Here is a 19287-nt window from a genome sequence, read left to right on the forward strand (position 1 = left end):
AGGTGTAAGAAGCTGGGTTCATGCTGTTGGCTTTACCAGTGGATCTTGGCACTTCCTGAGTCTGTGGAATGCACAGCAGAGTGGCCATGATGTCACTTCCCTGATGTGATGTATAGACGTTGGCAACGCATTTGAAGAGCATGTTCTCCTTCTACAGGCCATTTTAATGCTTTATGTTTTCCCATTGGAGTGATTTCCCCCACTTTCTGGCACATTACTCTGGGTGGGAAATTATTCCAGTTAAAAAACAGAGAGAAAACCTTGAAAAGTTCTGGTTCCTGCCTATGTTACTAATAGTACTTTTATTTGTGTCCCTGCTGAAGAGATTTCCACCTGCTTCTTTTCCCATGGGCTTCCATCACTGGGAAAGGAAGTGAGAAAAATCCTACCCAACAGGGACATAGGGCTTCTCATATCCATTTCAATGCAAGATAAAAAATCTGGTTATTTTTGTGGTGATGACACACAGAGAACATTTTTCCAATGACTCATACAAAACACTGAGTGTTTTGTGAAAAGTGTTACAAACAGAAAGCATTGTTGTAGGAGCTTTTAGTAATGAATTTCAGTATGATATACAGTTACCTATATCAGTCAGAGTTCAAGTTTCTATCATTAAATTAGGTAGAACAAACTGTTAGCTATGATTTGCTACATTTGGCACTTAGTTTTTTTCCATCTTATAGGAGAAATGGCATTGCAGAGCTTAATAGCCTGAATGTCTCTGGTTCCAATACTTTGAGTCATTAGTCTAGAACAAGCATGCAGAATGTGAAAACAGTGAAGTCAGAGTAGTTGATCTGTGTGCTTGTTCTGAGTCACTGAATGTATCGAAACATCAGCATGATAGCCAGGGATAGTATTTTAAGAATCAGAATTAGCAGTGCGGTCCTATGGGGGGAGTTACAGCCACCAATGATGTCACTTCCTCCTCTTCATTGTGCAGATCTACATCTAATCTTGCAGCTAACAACAACAAAGCCAGATCTTATGGGGCGTACACACGGTCGGACTTTTCGTCTACAAAAGTCCGACAGCCTGTCCGACAGACTTCCGGCGGACTTTCGGCGGACTTGCAGCAGACTTTCTAACGAACGGACTTGCCTACACACGACCACACAAAAGTCCGACAGATTCGTACGTGATGACGTACACTGGACTAAAATAAGGAAGTTCATAGCCAGTAGCCAATAGCTGCCCTAGCGTGGGTTTTTGTCCGTCGGACTGGCACACAGACGAGCGGATTTCGGGGTCCGTCGTAGTTACGACGTAAAGATTTGAAGCATGTTTCAAATCTAAAGTCCGTCAGATTTGAGGCTGAAAAAGTCTGCTGAAAGTCCGGAGAAGCCCACACATGATCGGATTACCAGCCAGCTTTAGTCCGTCGGCGTCCGTTGGACTTTTGTAGACGAAAAGTCCGACCGTGTGTACGTCCCATTATGCCGCGTACACACGGTCGGACTTTTCGTCTACAAAAGTCCGACAGCCTGTCCGACAGACTTCCGGCGGACTTTCGGCGGACTTGCAGCAGACTTTCTAACGAACGGACTTGCCTACACACGACCACACAAGTCCGACGGATTCGTACGTGATGACGTACACCGGACTAAAATAAGGAAGTTCATAGCCAGTAGCCAATAGCTGCCCTAGCGTGGGTTTTTGTCCGTCGGACTAGCACACAGACGAGCGGATTTCGGGGTCCGTCGTAGTTACGACGTAAAGATTTGAAGCATGTTTCAAATCTAAAGTCCGTCGGATTTGAGGCTGAAAAAGTCTGCTGAAAGTCCGGAGAAGCCCACACACGATCGGATTACCAGCCAGCTTTAGTCCGTCGGCGTCCGTTGGACTTTTGTAGACGAAAAGTCCGACCGTGTGTACGCCCCATTAGAAATAGAAAGTTGAGTAGTAAGTGGCTTGTGTTGTTGCAGGTTTGTGTTTTTGGTAATGATGGCATTCCTCTCCAGAACACTGTCATCTTTTATTTATTAATTTCAGGCACTTATATAGCACTGTCAATTTACGCAGGGCTTTACATATAGATATTATACATTCACAGCAGTCCCTTCTCTCAAGGAGCTTACAATCTAAGGTTCCTATCTCACATTCATACATATGCTGTACACATACTAGGGCCAATTTAGACAGAAGCCAATTAACCTAACACCATGTCTTTGATGTGTGGAAGAAAACCCATGTAGGCACAGGGAGAAAATGCTAACGTCATGCAGGTGGTACCATGGTTGGCATTTGAACCAACAACCCTAGTGCCCACACACCAACACATCCCTAAAACTACTACTGTAGTCTTTTTCCCCTGATTAGGTAATGACTTGACTATTTCATTTCAATACAATGGAATATTATCAGTACAAAGAAGGTGGCAAAAGAGAACAGTTGAGGCAAATGGTTGAAAGATTAGATGGAGGGCTGCAGATGATGCTGGCAGCTTTCAGAGGCTGGGTAGTGCATGCTCTGTGTGCACTGTGAGTCATGACCCCTGTCCTTTGTGTGTTCTCGCTGTCAGAATGTATTAGGTATTTAACTACCATTGCACAGATTTGATTGGGACCAAGTGTGTGTGTACTGGTTACCTGGGTAAGTTAGCAAGGATTTTCAACTTCTGGCAATACTTTTTCTTTAAACCTCATATGGACTGCACTCACTCATTGTTATATGCTCCTGCGCTTTTCACATAGTCACTGTTTTTGCACAACATACACATAATTGCCAACATTTCAGAAATGTTTTAGGGACACCTTTTCTTTCTGTGTATCCAGAAAGCCTCTGTAGGCTGGTGGATGCAGGGTCTGCTAGCAATGAAATTGGTAATCCTACACTTCCAACTGAGATCTGCTAGCAATAAAAGGATTAATTGTGTCCAGTCACCAGGGATCTTCTAGGAAAATCATGCGCTTCCATCAGGGATCCTCTCAGTCCATCCCCACTTGAACCGCCACACCATTTACCTCCATCCGCTCTCTCACCTCTCTCTGCAGCCTGACTAAGCCTGCCTTTCTCTCACAGGTGCACCACAAGGTGTGTCGGGTGGGGTCACCCCAAAGGCATGCCACACCCCCTCCTCGAGCCCCTGCCCAATCACTGTGAGCCTTAGAGCAGTAGACTCAGCCTCGCAGATGAATCATTAGGCGCGAGTCCCCAATAGAGCTGCCTGATCACAGCTGAGGGAAGAGGTAGGGGGAAGTATGTGTCCCTGACATGTGTGGAGCTTGCCCTGATGTTAAAGTGTACATGACTGGCCTTGATTTCCAGGGCATAGCCCAGGACAAGGTCATGTTGGGACAGCTTTTAAAAATCAGTGAGTATCCTGGATATTTAGCAACAATGCATGCGTAATCTTTTTGGTTCAGTAGTATACTGAACAAGGCTCAGCATGATGCATTTGTTCAAAAATGTAAAAAGAAAAATATCAGGGCCAGCCTGTGCTTTCATATAATTTCTTTAAAAAGAACTAGGGTATTTCCCTGACTTTACACTATCATATTTTTCTATAGAAAATGGCCTACAGAATGCTTTTATGGCTTCCCATTTTCCCAGAGCAGAGTCAGATTGCTATCAAATGCAATAGTCCTGTCTTTTTGTAATCTGAATGAAGAGATTGTTGTTAGTATTACATATGCTTGTATTTTAGCAGAAGCTGAAGATTTTAAGTTTAAGATCTGGTCAGATATTTAAAAACATCAATAAATTCATTAAACTTGGGCAAGAGGTTGTAAAGTCCAGTGACACCAACATTTTCCCACTTGGGGTTGTGACCTGTGGTGTGCATACCCCGGCTATAGAGATGAACTAAAGTTAACAGATGGTAAGAATAAACTAAAGTTCAAGTATATACAGTATCTAGAATGAGAATTATATAACACAAACTGTCACATATGATCCATTAACTTGAGTTTAACTGTTAGTACATAATAGGCTTGGCAGACATTAAGTCTGATCTTTTTACCACCTATACCATGGAGTATTTACCCAATTCACTATAACCAAGTTCAGTGTAGTGTTCAAAATCTTCTGATGTACATCTTGTCTAATGAACATAGATGTATTTGTCCAGCAGCAAATTGTTCATTTGTTGGAAATAATGAATAAGACACAGGTTAATGTCCAGAAGACTGACTGGTGGGGAAAAGTGTATGATGGTAACAGATAAATCAAAACGAATAAGTGCAATGCAGGAAATTTCATTATCTTTCCACTGAGTTGTTTGTTTATGACTTCCAAAGTAATTATAAGTGAAGTACTCATTAAAATGTTGTCTTACGAAAATGGTAGGTTTTTTTTGTCTGGTCATTTTTTTTGTTTCTGGGTAGGGTAGATTTCTTGTCATGAACCTGGTTAAATTCATTCTTGTGATTGGCAAGGTATGTCGTTTTTTCATAGGTTTGTTCTATATTTTACTAAATATCAGTTTCATTTTTGTATGTTAAAGGGGTTGATTAAATTATGAGCTCACGTACCTGTATTTCAGTAATGTTTCATTACATTCAATAAAATCTTTTTTGGGAAAAAAAATTATGAGCTCACAAACTCTTGCTCAACTGTAATCTGTGTTCGTTCAAGGATTCGGCTGGTGTAAAAGCAGATATAAACAAACAGATATGTCTCCTAACCATGATCAAATGTTAATAGTGAAAAATAGAACTTTAATTACAAGTTTAATCATTTATTTATTCATCCAAATGTTGCTGAGTTGAGTCAGTCCTTCCTACTTTCTTTTGCCAGTAATCTTGCAATCCTGGAGTGTACATGCGGGTGATACTGAGACACTCTAATTGCCACCGCTTACATGGAAAAAACTGATGTAACAAAAAATTTCACTACAATATATTGCTTTGTGTTCAAATTCATACCTACCTTTGAATTGCTGCTGTTCTCCTACTGACCCCCAGCTCTGTGGTCATATTCTGCTTGGGAATACATAGAGATAGGATTAAATCTGAATGCCTGGCAAACAGCAAAATGCACAGTTGAAATATATATTTTAAAGGGAGCTGTTTTACTTCCCAATAGATTTTTATTTCTATCTGTCTAATTCTGTGATTTTCACAAGCAATACAGAAAAATCACCTTCCTACCCTAAACCTATGAGTGTGATAGGTAAAAACAAGCACTAAACGATTCATTAAGAGTCCATGCATCTTTTATTCTTGACAACAAGGTCATAACCAGTAGAAGGGAAGTAGCCAATGCAATTTGGGGGCAGCCATTGGTGCAAATTCCTCAAATTGGGTGGGTCCCACTCCTATGGGACCATCTCCTCATTTTGTGTCTCCCAAGTGGCTGAGATCCATTTGACAAGAATCGCTATCACTAACTTGCATTTGAAGAAAAGTCCAGGGTCCAAGTCCAGGGTTTCGATTTATTTTCTTGTAATTTTCTGAGCAATTTATTATAATAGGTAAGTACACATAATTATAAATTAGGCATATACATTTACTATAGCATAATAGGTTTCCACTGCAAACAATGACTTTTGTGTACAAGGCTCTATTGGTTTCTATCAATCTCAGTTTTTGTCTAGAGATGTTCAGATGGACATTCTGTTGTACATCATCTTATGAGAAGTACATTGCATTTGTAACAGAGTTTCTTTAATGCATAGATGCCTTTTAGTTAGTCATTCTACATGCTTCTGACTTACATTTCATTTATTAATCTGGTTAGACTACGCTATATCTACTTTTTTTATTTATACTGGCAAGAGAAATAGACCATACATGCCATATCAGCTTTCTGACAGAATAATGCTATTTTTTTTCTTGCAGCCAGCCAGCTCCCAAGAAAGAGGTGCCAGATACATCACCATGAAAAAGAAGTGTCACAAATGTTCCAGCAGATGGCTTAGACCCCAGTATTTCCCCACCATGCTATCAATGGTCATACTAATGTTTCTGCCAGCAACTGACAGCTTGAAACAGAATATTCCTCGGCTCAAGCTTTCCTACAAAGGTAACAGTCTTCTGCAGTGACGTGATATTTTTCATGTGCTTATATGGAATGTTTTAAGTCTCTATTTACTGTACCATCAGAGGCTCTCACACTTGTACAGACATGTGCTGACATTTAATAACCTCCTAAGAGTCCTGCAAAATATTAATCAACTTGGATTTATTATTGTTAATAATGTGAGAATTTGGAACTACCACCTATATCCTACTAATATTAATATCCAACATTTATACATAATCATATGTTACTCATTCATGGTTTAAATTCAATAATCAGCATGGTGTCAAAACCACAAGCATATATTCAATAGCCTCCTGATAATATTGTGTGAATGTATAATGCATTGAATATTTTGTATCTCTAAAGTTCATACAGATTATTAACAAGATACCATTTCTCCACACAGATTTTTGCCACACGGTTTCTCCCTACTATCTAATAAAACAAACTTGTACATTGCCTATGCAAAGTAACAAATACTTATAAGAGTAGAGCCCTTCCACTAGCGTTATTTACTGCACATTTGCCTTTGCCTTATGGGTAAGGGAGGCACACACAACTGCTTCACACACGTCCTGTGAAGCAGCACTCAGCACCTGAGCAACCAATCCCCACGTACAAATGTTTCATGTGGGGTGGAGATCCTCAGCCTTGCGTAAGCTCTAACCCAGGCTAAACCCATAATTACATAGATTTTTCTTGGGATTCTGGCAGGTGAACAGGCCAGTGGGTGAGCACAAATATCAATAATAAATCCCAGAATTTGCCTAAATGGCAAAGTACAGATTTACTTTAAAGAAGCAACATGACGTTTTTCTTAAAAACACAATTAATGTGGCATGAACAGAACCATTCAGTACAGGAATGAGGAAGTTGCCATTGTTGACTTATTTTGCTCCAGGGCTCTGATCCTTTTATTTGCTTTAGTGTTTAGTAAGGCAGTGACCTGAAACACACATATAAGTATCAGGTGTTCAATAAAACCTCAGTCCTGAATATAAGCCACTTCTTTATTGGAAATTAACTAAGTATGAGTCAGATTATTCACTAAGTGATAATTGACATATTAATCTGTCACTAGCCATGATGTTAAGGCTATTGTGTTTTGTTAGTTGTCGAGATAACCCCACTTGCACATGGCAGGAAAATTTACAATACCCTAGGATATGCGATCGGCCTGCTAAAACAGACTGTCAAAACTACTTTGTTGCTGTATAAACTTTTATTGATTGTTATTGATATGAGGCAATTAAACTGATGTCATAAAATGTCCTGCATATCTGTATATGTGATATGCAATCATGCGAATGAGTGAAAGTAGCTTTACTCAATGTAAATTGCAATATGATGATGTTCATTGATGTCAGGCATTTAACTATGCATGTCATCATCATCAGGCTGAACTAGTATGCCTTTATGAAAGGCAGAACAATATTTAGCCTTTCTCATACAGTACTAGTTATGGGCTGAACACCCCCCTGTTCGGTTTTCAGCAGAACTCCCGAATGGGAAATGTTCTAACCCAAACGGCGAACCCCATTGAAATCTATGGGAGCTGAACAGGAAAAATAAAAAGTACCCATTTTGAAGGCTTTTATGCAAGTAATTGGCCATAAAAGGGGTATGGGGGTCTGGGTACTGCCCTGGGGCGACATGTATCAATGCAAATATTTTTTTAAAAACGATAATTTTTTCAGTAGTAGTGATTTTAATTATGCTTAAAGTGCAACAATTAAAATAAAACATCCTTTAAATATGAGGAAAACGCCCAGGTGATAATCTAAGGCCGGCAGGCTAATGCAACATGCTCATCTGATCTCACTAACCTGAGATCCATCTGATCCGCCTTCCGGAGACGTGCAGCCTTGGGCTCAAAATGCACTAACCCGAACCTTTCGACGACCCTCTCCCACCTGTCAGCCTATATGCCTCACCTACCTGGCGGACGCACACTTGCATTTAGAACAAGTCCCATTCTCCGGTAACGCTATCTGAAGAAGATTGTTACGTGTGGAAAAAAGTGAAGTCAAGGCTTCTCCTAAACTGCACTGACTCGTGCCAGGACCGTTGAAAAACACCTTTAACCAAACACAGCAACCCACGGAACACTGTCACTGGGAGTGAGGTGACAGGACTGCTGAGTTGGTGGAGGCCGGTATGGGCGTTGGGGCAGTATCGACACGCTGGTGTCTCGCCACCACTTCCATGCTTGGAAGTCGCAGCTCTCTTTATCTATTATGAGCCCTGAACATCCGTGATTCCTCATGAGTGGTGTCATATTAGTTGCTGGCTTGGATTATTCTGAATGCATTAGTATTTTCCAATTCTGGTGAGTTTAACCCCCTAGGGGGAGTGTGTCTACACTGGGTGGAATCCTGAGTGATCGGTGGAAGGTGCACGTTAAGAAAAATTTTTTGCATGATCATCTGATGAACTTTTTTGAATTACACCCTGAACTCTACATCACTTATTTCTTCAAGGGACACTTCTTTTAAGGACTTTCCTATAAAGAATTTCCCTATGCATGTGTAGTTGGCCACATGTTTATTGGATTATAGCTCAACATTAGCGCTGTTTAGTGTGACATTACAGTCTATTTTTAGATTTTTTTGAAACACTGTGTATGTATTTTTCTTTTCTTTAAACGGCTGCTTTCTTTGTTTTGTTTCCCCTCTGCATCATTGTGGAGTGGGTTTTACTTTTAATTATGCACTTATGAAATTTTATTTGCATTTTTACATATAGCTGCTTTGCGACTAGCATCGTTACCTGGCGCTGAGTGGGGTTTCTGTAGGCCTGGTGAAACGCCTTCTTTTCTATAATCCTTTAAATATAGTGGCTGGGGGATTCCCTTAGTCTTCTTGTAAAGTGGCGTATTTATAGCATGCATAAAACATGCTGCAGAAAAAATGACATTTCTGAAGAAAAAAAAAAAAAAACAAGTCAAATCCCATTTAAAATGACTCGCAGTTACAATTGCTGGCACCCGTCTGTTGAAAAAATAGAGAAAAAAATGGCATGGGACCCTTATCTAGCCATGCAGCCTAGCAGATCAGGAAAGGGGGGGACGAGCGAGCGTCCCCCTCCTGAACCATACCAAGCCTCATGCCCTCAACACGGGTGTGGGTGCTTTGAGGCAGGGGGGCCCTGCCCCCCCTACCCCAAAGCACCTTGTTCCCATGTTTATGGGGATAAGGGCCTCATCCCCACAGCCACGGCCAGTGGTTGTTGGGGTTTGCAGGCAGAGGGCTTATCAGAATCTTTAACAAGGGGGCTCCCAGACTCCGCCCCCCATGTGAATGAGTATCGGGTACATAGTATCCCCAACCATTTACCAAAAAAAGTAAAAAAATAAATAAAAACAAGAGACACTTTTTTGACAAATCTTTTATTAAAAAATAAAAAAATAGTGTCCCTCGATGTAAATCCATTGTCAATCAATGTGACGGCCTTCCGCCAAATGCCTCCTCTTTGCTTTGACATTTCTTATATAGGTAAGGGGCAGGGCCACCTGGCTATGTCACCCAGTAGCACTAGCCCCTTCTGACATCATGGGCTGGTGCATGCTGGGTATGTGATGTCACATGGGGGCAGGGCCACCAAGTGACGTTGTCATGTGGCCCCACCACTTACCTATATAAGAACTGTGGTGTGATTGACGATGGATTTACATTGAGGGATAGTTTTTTATTTTTTAAAAAAGGATCTGTCAAAAACTTCTCTTAGTCTCTTATTACTTTTTGTACACTTTTTTGGTGAATGGATAGGGGTACAATGTACCCGATCCTCATTCACATGGGGGGCCATGATTCCGGATTCCGATAACCCCCCGCCCGCAGACCCCCAAGGTGCTTTGCAGGTGAGCACCCCTGATGCAAAGCACCCACCCCCCATGTTGAGAAGATGTGGCCTGGTATGATTCAAGAGGGGTGGCACTCTTTTGTCCTTCCCCTTTCCTAACCTGCCAGGCTGGTCAGGAAAGGGTTCCCCTCTAAATCCATACCAAACCTGAATGGCCTGGTATGCATTGGGGGAGGGCGGGGGTGAACCCACGCTGTTTTTTTTCTTTATTTTTTAACCGGCGCTTTTTTTATTATTCAATTGTCAGCGGGGAAACCCATTGACAGCTGATGACTCATCGGTTGTTAAGGACACCGCGGCCGGCTTCCCGACCCCGCTGCTTAACAACCAGCTTATACTATGCCCTGTTTGGGCAAAGCTTTGCAGCGCAGCACTGTGCAGTGCTCAGCGCATTGCAGGGTGTTAGCTGAGGGGAACACCCTGCAAATTCGGGTGTTTGGCGAACGGCCGAACAGACAAATGTTCGGCCCAAACTCCCCTCTCTTAGTTTTCTAAGGACAGCCCAAAATTTGGGATTTTCTTTTACTCTTACTTTCAGTGACAATGATAAACAGGACAAACAGAGAGGATGAATCTGCTTAATGGGGGCAGAGACAGCAGTAAAATTTGCCAGGGGTTCTAATCACTCTATACTCTATCCAAACCTAAAAAAAAAAAAGATTTGCCTTTAGTTATACTTTAATGCGGACCTTCAGACATTTTTTCAATTTTCCATATATTATATCTTCTGCCCTTGTTGTTTTAAGTTTGGATAGTAAAACATTTTTTTTTTCTGCCAAAATATACCTTATACAGCCCACTTCCTGTTTCTTGTCTGGAAAAAAGCCCAGGCTTATGACATCATGCACAGCTCTCTCTCTCACTCTCCTGAGAGTTTGCTAGGAAGGGAGGGGGGGATGAAGCATAAGAGGGCCAATGAGAGCTGCAGAGCTGGAGCTGTGCCTCTGTGTGTCTGTGTAAATACAGGAAGTGAACAGGCAGCAGCTTCAGCTGCCCACAGTTAAAATATATGCCACCAGACTCAGTGGAGGGAGATTTCTGCAGCATATTTGGCAAGTACAGAATCACAGTATATATAAAATAATATGCAAAGTGGTTGGAGGGAAGCTTCAGAATGGCAAAGATGTTTTTATTACAAATTATGTGAGCAGTTCCTCTTTAATTTCCTTTTGTGGACTGAAAACACATACTTTTTTCTGGACTGAAATAGCAAGGTGTTAGCGCTTCCCAACTTTCTTTTGTTAAACTTTTACTACTTTTTTTCACTTATCAAAGAAATATAACAAAAGGCTTGAATGGTATTTAACAAGCCAAAAATGAGCACATATGATAAATCAGTGGGGTTTAATTACACGCTTGCAAATAATTACATAAATTCTTGTTGTAAAATTAACCCTTTCCAATCTCCAGGGTTTGTTTTATATCTTGCTTACACAACCGCTTAAAGTCTGAATTGTGTTCTACAGAGAAATCAGGTTGGCATGATGGCCTTTTTAATTCCCCTTTTTTTACTTACTACTGTGTTAACAATTTTCTTTCATGGTTCAGAGTGGTTTAATGTATTTTTACATAATTGAAATAATTCAAGGAATTTAAAATAAAGTAAAAATCAAAATGTAATAGTGTTTAAAGTACAGTACAAGGATCAAATGAATTTCCAACATTTTATTTACAGATGTGTTCTTATTATTTTTCTAATATGTGTAATACAATGAGCTGTTTTGAACATTCTTTGAATGCAAGCCAAGCTTTTATAGCATTCTGTAGAAAAAAATGTGTAGGTGAGTAACTTTCGAAAACGTTACACCCTTAGAACTGTGAAGTGATTGTTTAGCATTATGAGCAATGAGTCACAGGGCAAAAATGAAATAAAAGCAGCTTGTTAAGGACCTGACACTCTGCAATGACTTGTAGAACTTTCTGGTGTTGTGTATTTCAAATTTTACACTTTAGGAGAATATATCTATCTATCTATATATATCTATATATATACATAGATATATATAGATATATACAGTAAATATATATCTATATATATCTATATATATATATATATATATATATATATATATATATATATATATATAGATAGATAGATAGATATATATATATATATATATATATATATATATATATATATATATATATATATACTGTATATAGGGTTACAGCACAAAAAGAAAAATGTATTGCTCCTATGAAAGAATAACCCAGCAACTTCAGGCACTGATCTGCACTATATAACACAATAGATGTGAAGATATGTCTTTGCTCAGGTCTATATGGCTTCCATATATACAACACATGAAATATCAAAGAGGTGTATCCACTTAACTCTTACATACATATTTATAGCAAAGTCTTGCTTAAAAAACAGAGAGTCATTGTTTGCATGTATAGTTGAGTCGCTTAGCCCTGTTTCCACATCCTGTGCATAGAAACTGGGATACAGAAAAATGGCAGCAGGATTTCTGAACGGTGAAGCATGGCGGAGGTTCCTTGCAAGTTTGGTCTGCATTTCTACCAATGGAGTTGAAGATTTGGTCAGGATCAATACTGTCCTTAATGCTGAGAAATACAGGCAGATAATTATTCATCATGGAGGCATGTGATTGGTCCCAGATTTATTCTGCTGCAGGACAATGACCCCAAACATACAACCAATGTCATTAAGAACTATCTTCAGCATAAAGAAGAACAAGGAGTCCTGATGAAGCCTACATGAGCTGAAGATTTGTGGTTAGTTCCTTCAAAAATTGTGTGCAAGTATACCTAGAAGAATAGAACATTTGATGCTGTTTTGAAGAAAAAAATATTGATTTGCATCTGGATTTCTCTACTATTCATTTATTTCCCATTTTGTTAATTGATAAAAATAAACTATTAACACTTCCATTTCTAAAAGCATTCTCAAATTACAGCATTTTTTCACACCTACTTAAAATCTTTGCATATTTATCTAACACCTGATTTTTATATATACTGTATATATATATATATATATATATATATATATATATATATATATATATATATATATATATATGAAATCAGGTGTTAGTTATCCCCTGGTTACTGATCATACAGTTAAGATTAATCGTACAGTTAAGATTAATCGTATTGATCGTATTTCAGGTACCTAATCTTTATATATTATAGCTTTACATGAAACATGAAATACTCATACCCCAAGTATCCTATCATTCCATTAACTCCTACTTGGAACATCCACCATTGAACCACTTTATCTACTGCAGTGGTAAGCCAAAATGGTTTGCAAATTGTGTGTGTGTAAATAGAAGTTTTTATATAGCAAGTGATTCTGATTAGTTTGTCTCATAACACGTTTAATGGAACAAGTTTACTTTATAAAGTTACCTGCACAATATTCGGTGTAGTTAGGAGCCTCTTAGCTCCCAAAGCAATCTTTTATAATATCACCTTTATTTAAAGAAGGATTCTGCTAGGTCTAGTTTCCATCCAAAGTGGCTTACTGTTAAAAGTAGATGTAAGGCTTAGCTGAATTACATTTTGTGTGTTACACACTCCACATAATAATAATAAGGAAATAAATTAAAGTCATCTATTTTTATACTTTTAGCATTTCTGGGTTGCTAGTCTCCGGCAGCTTCTTTTCAAACACTTCTTGCCTACACGCATGCAGTGACCATATGGCATTTTTGAGGAGTGGGCGGGTGGCTCCTGATGGTGACAACAGCAAAACATGTAATGTATGCTGAAACTGTCAGTTGTAACCCCCATCAGAAGCCTTTGTGACAGGGTGAAACTGCAGAAGCACAGTTGGGAGACAGGGACAGAGCATTGTCACTCTAAAATAGGAAGCATCTGAACAATGACCTTTTTGACAGGATCACCAAGTATTACTTTAATGAATGCTGCATATTTAAAAAAAAATTAAAACATTACTTTTTGAATAAAATTAATATGATAGTTTATAGGTGTAAGTGGTCGGGTTTACATTTACTGTAACGTTTCCTTTGACTCTACTAGTCAGCTGAAGTTATGCATCTATATTGCATTTAGCTGTTCATCCTCCAAATTTCTGAATATATGATCTTTTGTTTGAAAATTACTGTCATATCACCTTTGGCCTATTGAAGGGTTGTACACTAAAAGGTAACAATTTTCATGTCAAGTACTTAAAAGGGACATTACAAATTCATTGGAAAGAGACATCCTGCTGACTGACATATTTCTTAACACTATATGTACATATGTTTATCTTCCAAAAAAAAATATTTTTTTAATGATGTCAATAGGTTTTAGCCAAAGTGAATGGTAAAGTTAAAATTCTTTGCACAACTGCTACAGCCATCTTTACTATTACCAGGCTGCTCAAAACTGTAAATGCATGCCAAATAAAACAGTATGGGGTAATTGCATTTGTACAACATCAGCTTTTTTTATTTTAGTTGTTTTGAAAGAAAATTTGTTCTCCCTTTGTAATGTAAAAATACAGACAATCAGATATGCTCAAAGATGAAATATTTAGCAAAGCATGTTTTTCAAATGAAAAAGGCCAATTAACATTCTATGAAGTTGGAACATTTCCTTTAAGTATTGTTTCAATTAAAAAAAAAAAAAAAAGCTAAACATATGACGTAACTTCTGTAAAGCATGGCTATTAGAATTGATTCATGAATGTGTATAAATCTGACGTAGAATGAACTAATGTCTTTGTGAGACTGCATGATTTGAAGTTACCTTCGGTTTTAATTTATAACAATGCTGAATCAATGTCTTTGAAATACCAGGTTGCTTGTATCACAATGAGCTTGTTAAAACCATAAAGGCTAGTTTTTTTTTCATTCTGATTTAGATTGGTGAAACAGATTAATTGAATAAACAAACAACATATGTAAAGTAAGGGATATGGAGATAGCATAGCTCTATTTGCAGTTAAACAGCAATGATCATCAGATTTATTTATTCAGCTATAGTAAGTAAGTATACATCGCCTATATTTCCTGTTCCCTAGTTTTGCAGAAAATGCCATAGAAATGCATTGGCTGAAAAAAAACTGAGAATCAAAAAGATGAAACCCCACCAAATAAAGTAGTTGGAAGTTAGGTAGCTTAAACTAGACAGGAAGATACTAAGCTACTATGACATATGACTAAAGATAGCCATACATTACTAAGGTGGTCATAGATGAGTATTTTTTTTTATTCAGCCAGTGGGTTGAAAAAAAATAAAACGGATTCCTCTACTCACACAAACAAGTTGGATGGGGGATCCCCATCAGAACATTGTACTCTGACAGCAGGACCACCTCATTTGTGTGGGTAGAGGAATAGACTTCTGTTAAACAGGGATTAAGGCTGGATTCACACTAGTGCAAATTGGCTGCGGCTTCCGCTGCATACAATTCGCATAGCAGGAGATTGTGACCAGCTCTCTATGGAATCTGTTCTGGTTCGAATTGCACAGGAGTCCTGTGCATCTTTTGGTCCATTTCAGGTCCAAATTCAGCCCAAAATTTGGGTTGAAATTGGACCTGAAATTGTAAATGGAGACTCCTACTGTGAGCCGCTGCATGCTGTAGTGTGAACCCAGCCTGAAACTTCTCTGGTCCCAGCTGAATTTTGACCTATCTAGGGCCAGCTTTATTTTTTTTTCATTCAGTCTGCAAGTGGAACAAAAAAATGTAATAGATTCCTCTTTCCATGCTATACAGCTCAAATAGTCCCCCTGCTGGGCTATTGCATAATAACAGCCACTGCAGCAGCTGTTAGAATACCAAAACAGCGGCTGCATCTGATTGGATTCAGCCATTGTTTGATTGACAATTTTCTGCCCGTCTCCTTTGATTTTTCAATCAAAGGAGGTCAGGTGGTAGGTGGCCGACATGGTCACCCAATCAACAAATTTCATCCGGTTCATCAAGAATTGGCTGAAATTTGGTCAGTGTATAGCCCGCTTAAGACTTTAAGGTCTCGTGTACACTACAGCTGCTAAACTGAAGTTTAGAAGCAGTAGAGCATTTTTTTCAGCAGCCCCTAAACACTCCTCAATGTTATCTACATGTACGTTAGTTAGTTTAGAGGCAGTTGAGGTTACAGTCCTTCTTTTAAAAGCAGAAAAACCCCGTTCAGGACTGTAGTTTACAGGCATTTTAAACGCCAAATGCTTGTAACCTTGTGTAACCGCAGTAAACTGCATTAATGCGCGTTTCTGTTTTTTTTTTTCCAAAAAAGTATTTTATTGGTTTTCAGATAGAAAAATACAATATAACATGAATATCAACTTATGAAACACAGTTTCGAACATTATTCATTAGAACAATCAATGATCAGGTTAATCGGTTGTGAGCTATGCGTTTGATGTGTGTAGTGCACTCTCCACTCCCGACACCCCCATTGGGATCTAACTGTGTCCAGAGTGAAGTGGGTACCCCACTGCCTTTCTTTATGTTAACTCTTCCAGAGGCATCATGTATTTATTAATGTGTCAGTTGCCTTGTGGGGGACCATTTTTGAGAGACCTCTGGCTCCTTAATGGGAGTCTAACTCCAGCCGAGCTTAGGGTTCGTTTAGGCTCCATGGGCCTCGTGGTGTGATCCATGAACTGACATTTATAGTGTAGTATACACTAGAGGACTAGATAGAAGAGTAGGAAGAAGGAAGAAGAAAAAGAAAGAGTCGCCAATCCTAGAGAGACTTTATGCCGTATTTTAGTGACCATTAGTAGGGAAATGCCCATGTATTGGGCCCAGGGTTCCCAAGTTGCTTCGAATTGTTTGGATGAGTCTAATAATACACCAACTATTTTTTCCTGAGCCATTACCCAAGAAATGTTCCTTTTCGTGTACATTATCAACACTTTGGGTTGTTTCCAGGTTTTGGTTATTGAGAGTTTCGTCCCGGTCAGGATAAACCGGATCAATTTGCGTGGCAGTTTGGGGAGCGAGTTTCTGTTTTTAATCGTTTTTAAAGAGGAAAACATTTCTGATATCTTTTTAACCACTTCAGCCCCGGAAGGATTTACCCCCTTCCTGACCAGAGCACTTTTTACAATTTGGCACTGCATCGCTTTAACTGCTAATTGCGCGGTCATGCAATGCTGTACCCAAACGGAATTTGCGTCCTTTTCTTCCCACAAATAGAGCTTTCTTTTGATGGTATTTGATCACCTCTGCCATTTTTATTTTTTGCGCTATAAACGGAAAAAGACCGAAAATTTTGAAAAAAAATGATATTTTCTACTTTTTGTTATAAAAAAATCCAATAAACTCAATTTTAGTCATACATTTAGGCCAAAATGTATTCGGCCACATGTCTTTGGTAAAAAAAAATGTCAATAAGTGTATATTTATTGGTTTGCGCAAAAGTTATAGCGCCTACAAACTAGGGTATATTTTCTGGAATTTACACAGCCTTTAATTTATGACTGCCTATGTAATTTCTTGAGGTGCTAAAATGGCAGGGCAGTACAAAACCCCCACAAATGACCCATTTTGGAAAGTAGACACCCCAAGGAAATTGCTGAGAGGCATGTTGAGCCCATTGAATATTATTTTTTTTGTCCCAAGTGATTGAATAATGACAAAAAAAAAAAAAAATTACAAAAAGTTGTTACTAAATGATATATTGCTCACACAGGCCATGGGCCTATGTGGAATTGCACCCCAAAATACATTTAGCTGCTTCTCCTGAGTATGGGGATACCACATGTGTGGGACTTTTTGGGAGCCTAGCCGCGTACGGGGCCCCGAAAACCAATCACCGCCTTCAGGATTTCTAAGGGCGTGAATTTTTGATTTCACTCCTCACTACCTATCACAGTTTTGAAGGCCATAAAATGCCAAGATGGCACAAAAACCCCCCAAATGACCCCATTTTGGAAAGTAGACACCCCAAGCTATTTGCTGAGAGGCATGTTGAGTCCATGGAATATTTTATATTTTGACACAAGTTACGGGAAAGTGACCTTTTTTTTTTTTGCACAAAGTTGTCACTAAATGATATATTGCTCACACAGGCCATGGGCATATGTGGAATTGCACCCCAAAATACATTTAGCTGCTTCTCCTGAGTATGGGGATACCACATGTGTGGGACTTTTTGGGAGCCTAGTTGCGTACGGGGCCCCGAAAACCAAGCACCGCCTTCAGGATTTCTAAGGGCGTAAATTTTTGATTTCACTCCTCACTACCTATCACAGTTTTGAAGGCCATAAAATGCCAAGATGGCACAAAACTCCCCCAAATGACCCCATTTTGGAAAGTAGACACCCCAAGCTATTTGCTGAGAGGCATGTTGAGTCCATGGAATATTTTATATTTTGACACAAGTTGCGGGAAAGTGACAATTTTTTTTTTTGTACAAAGTTGTCACTAAATGATACATTGCTCAAACATGCAATGGACATATCTGGAATTACACCCCAAAATACATTCTGCTGCTTCTTCTGAGTACGGGGATACCACATGTGTGGGACATTTTGGGAGCCTAGCCACGTACGGGGCCCCGAAACCAAGCACCACCTTCAGGATTTCTAAGGGCGTAAATTTTTGATTTCACTCCTCACTACCTATCACAGTTTTGAAGGCCATAAAATGCCAAGATGGCACAAAACCCCCCCAAATGACCCCATTTTAGAAAGTAGACACCCCAAGCTATTTGCTGAGAGGCATGTTGACTCCATGGAATATTTTCTATTTTGACACAAGTTGCGGGAATGTGACAATTTTTTTTTTGTACAAAGTTGTCACTAAATGATTTATTGCTGAAACATGCCGTAGGCATATGTGGAATTACACCCCAAAATACATTCTGCTGCTTCTCCTGAGTATGGGGATACCACATGTGTGGGACTTTTTGGGAGCCTAGCCACGTACAGGGCCCCGAAAACCAATCACTGCCTTCAGGATTTCTAAGGGCGTAAATTTTTGATTCACTCCTCACTACCTATCACAGTTTCGAAGGCCATAAAATGCCAAGATAGCACAAAACCCTCCCAAATGACCCCATTTTGGAAAGTAGACACCCAAAGCTATTTGCTGAGAGGCATGGTGAGTATTTTGCAGCTCTCATTTGTTTTTGAAAATGAAGAAAGAAAAGAAAAACATTTTTTTTCTTTTTTCAATTTTCAAAACTTTGTGACAAAAAGTGAGGTCTGCAAAATACTCACTATACCTCTCAGCAAATAGCTTGGGGTGTCTACTTTCCAAAATTGGGTCATTTGGGGGGGGGGGTTTGTGCCACCTGGGCATTCCATGGCCTCCGAAACTGTGATAGGCAGTGAAGAGTGAAATCAAAAATTTATGCCCTTAGAAAACCTGAAGGCGGTGCTTGGTTTTCGGGGTCCCGTACGCGGCTAGGCTCCCAAAAAGTCTCACACATGTGGTATCCTCGTACTTAGGAGAAGCAACAGAATGTATTTTGGGGTGTAATTTCACATATTCCCATGGCATGTTTGAGCAATATATCATTTAGT

The 19287-nt window shown here is 39.3% G+C and overlaps 1 protein-coding gene across 3 annotated transcripts in view; it reads left to right on the top strand.

The window, feature by feature from the left end:
* SEMA3D (semaphorin 3D) overlaps window positions 1–19287 on the top strand; it is a 352301-nt gene that overhangs the window by 59141 nt on the left and 273873 nt on the right. For all 3 annotated transcript variants that reach the window (XM_073619546.1, XM_073619544.1, XM_073619545.1), the window contains exon 2: window positions 5784–5967. In XM_073619546.1, coding sequence (XP_073475647.1) covers window positions 5823–5967 — 145 coding nt within the window. In that variant the 5' untranslated portion in view covers window positions 5784–5822. The remainder of the gene's footprint in view (window positions 1–5783; window positions 5968–19287) is intronic.

The sequence above is a fragment of the Aquarana catesbeiana genome, linkage group LG03 (genome assembly GCF_042186555.1).
Source record: "Aquarana catesbeiana isolate 2022-GZ linkage group LG03, ASM4218655v1, whole genome shotgun sequence".
Lineage (NCBI taxonomy): Eukaryota > Metazoa > Chordata > Amphibia > Anura > Ranidae > Aquarana > Aquarana catesbeiana.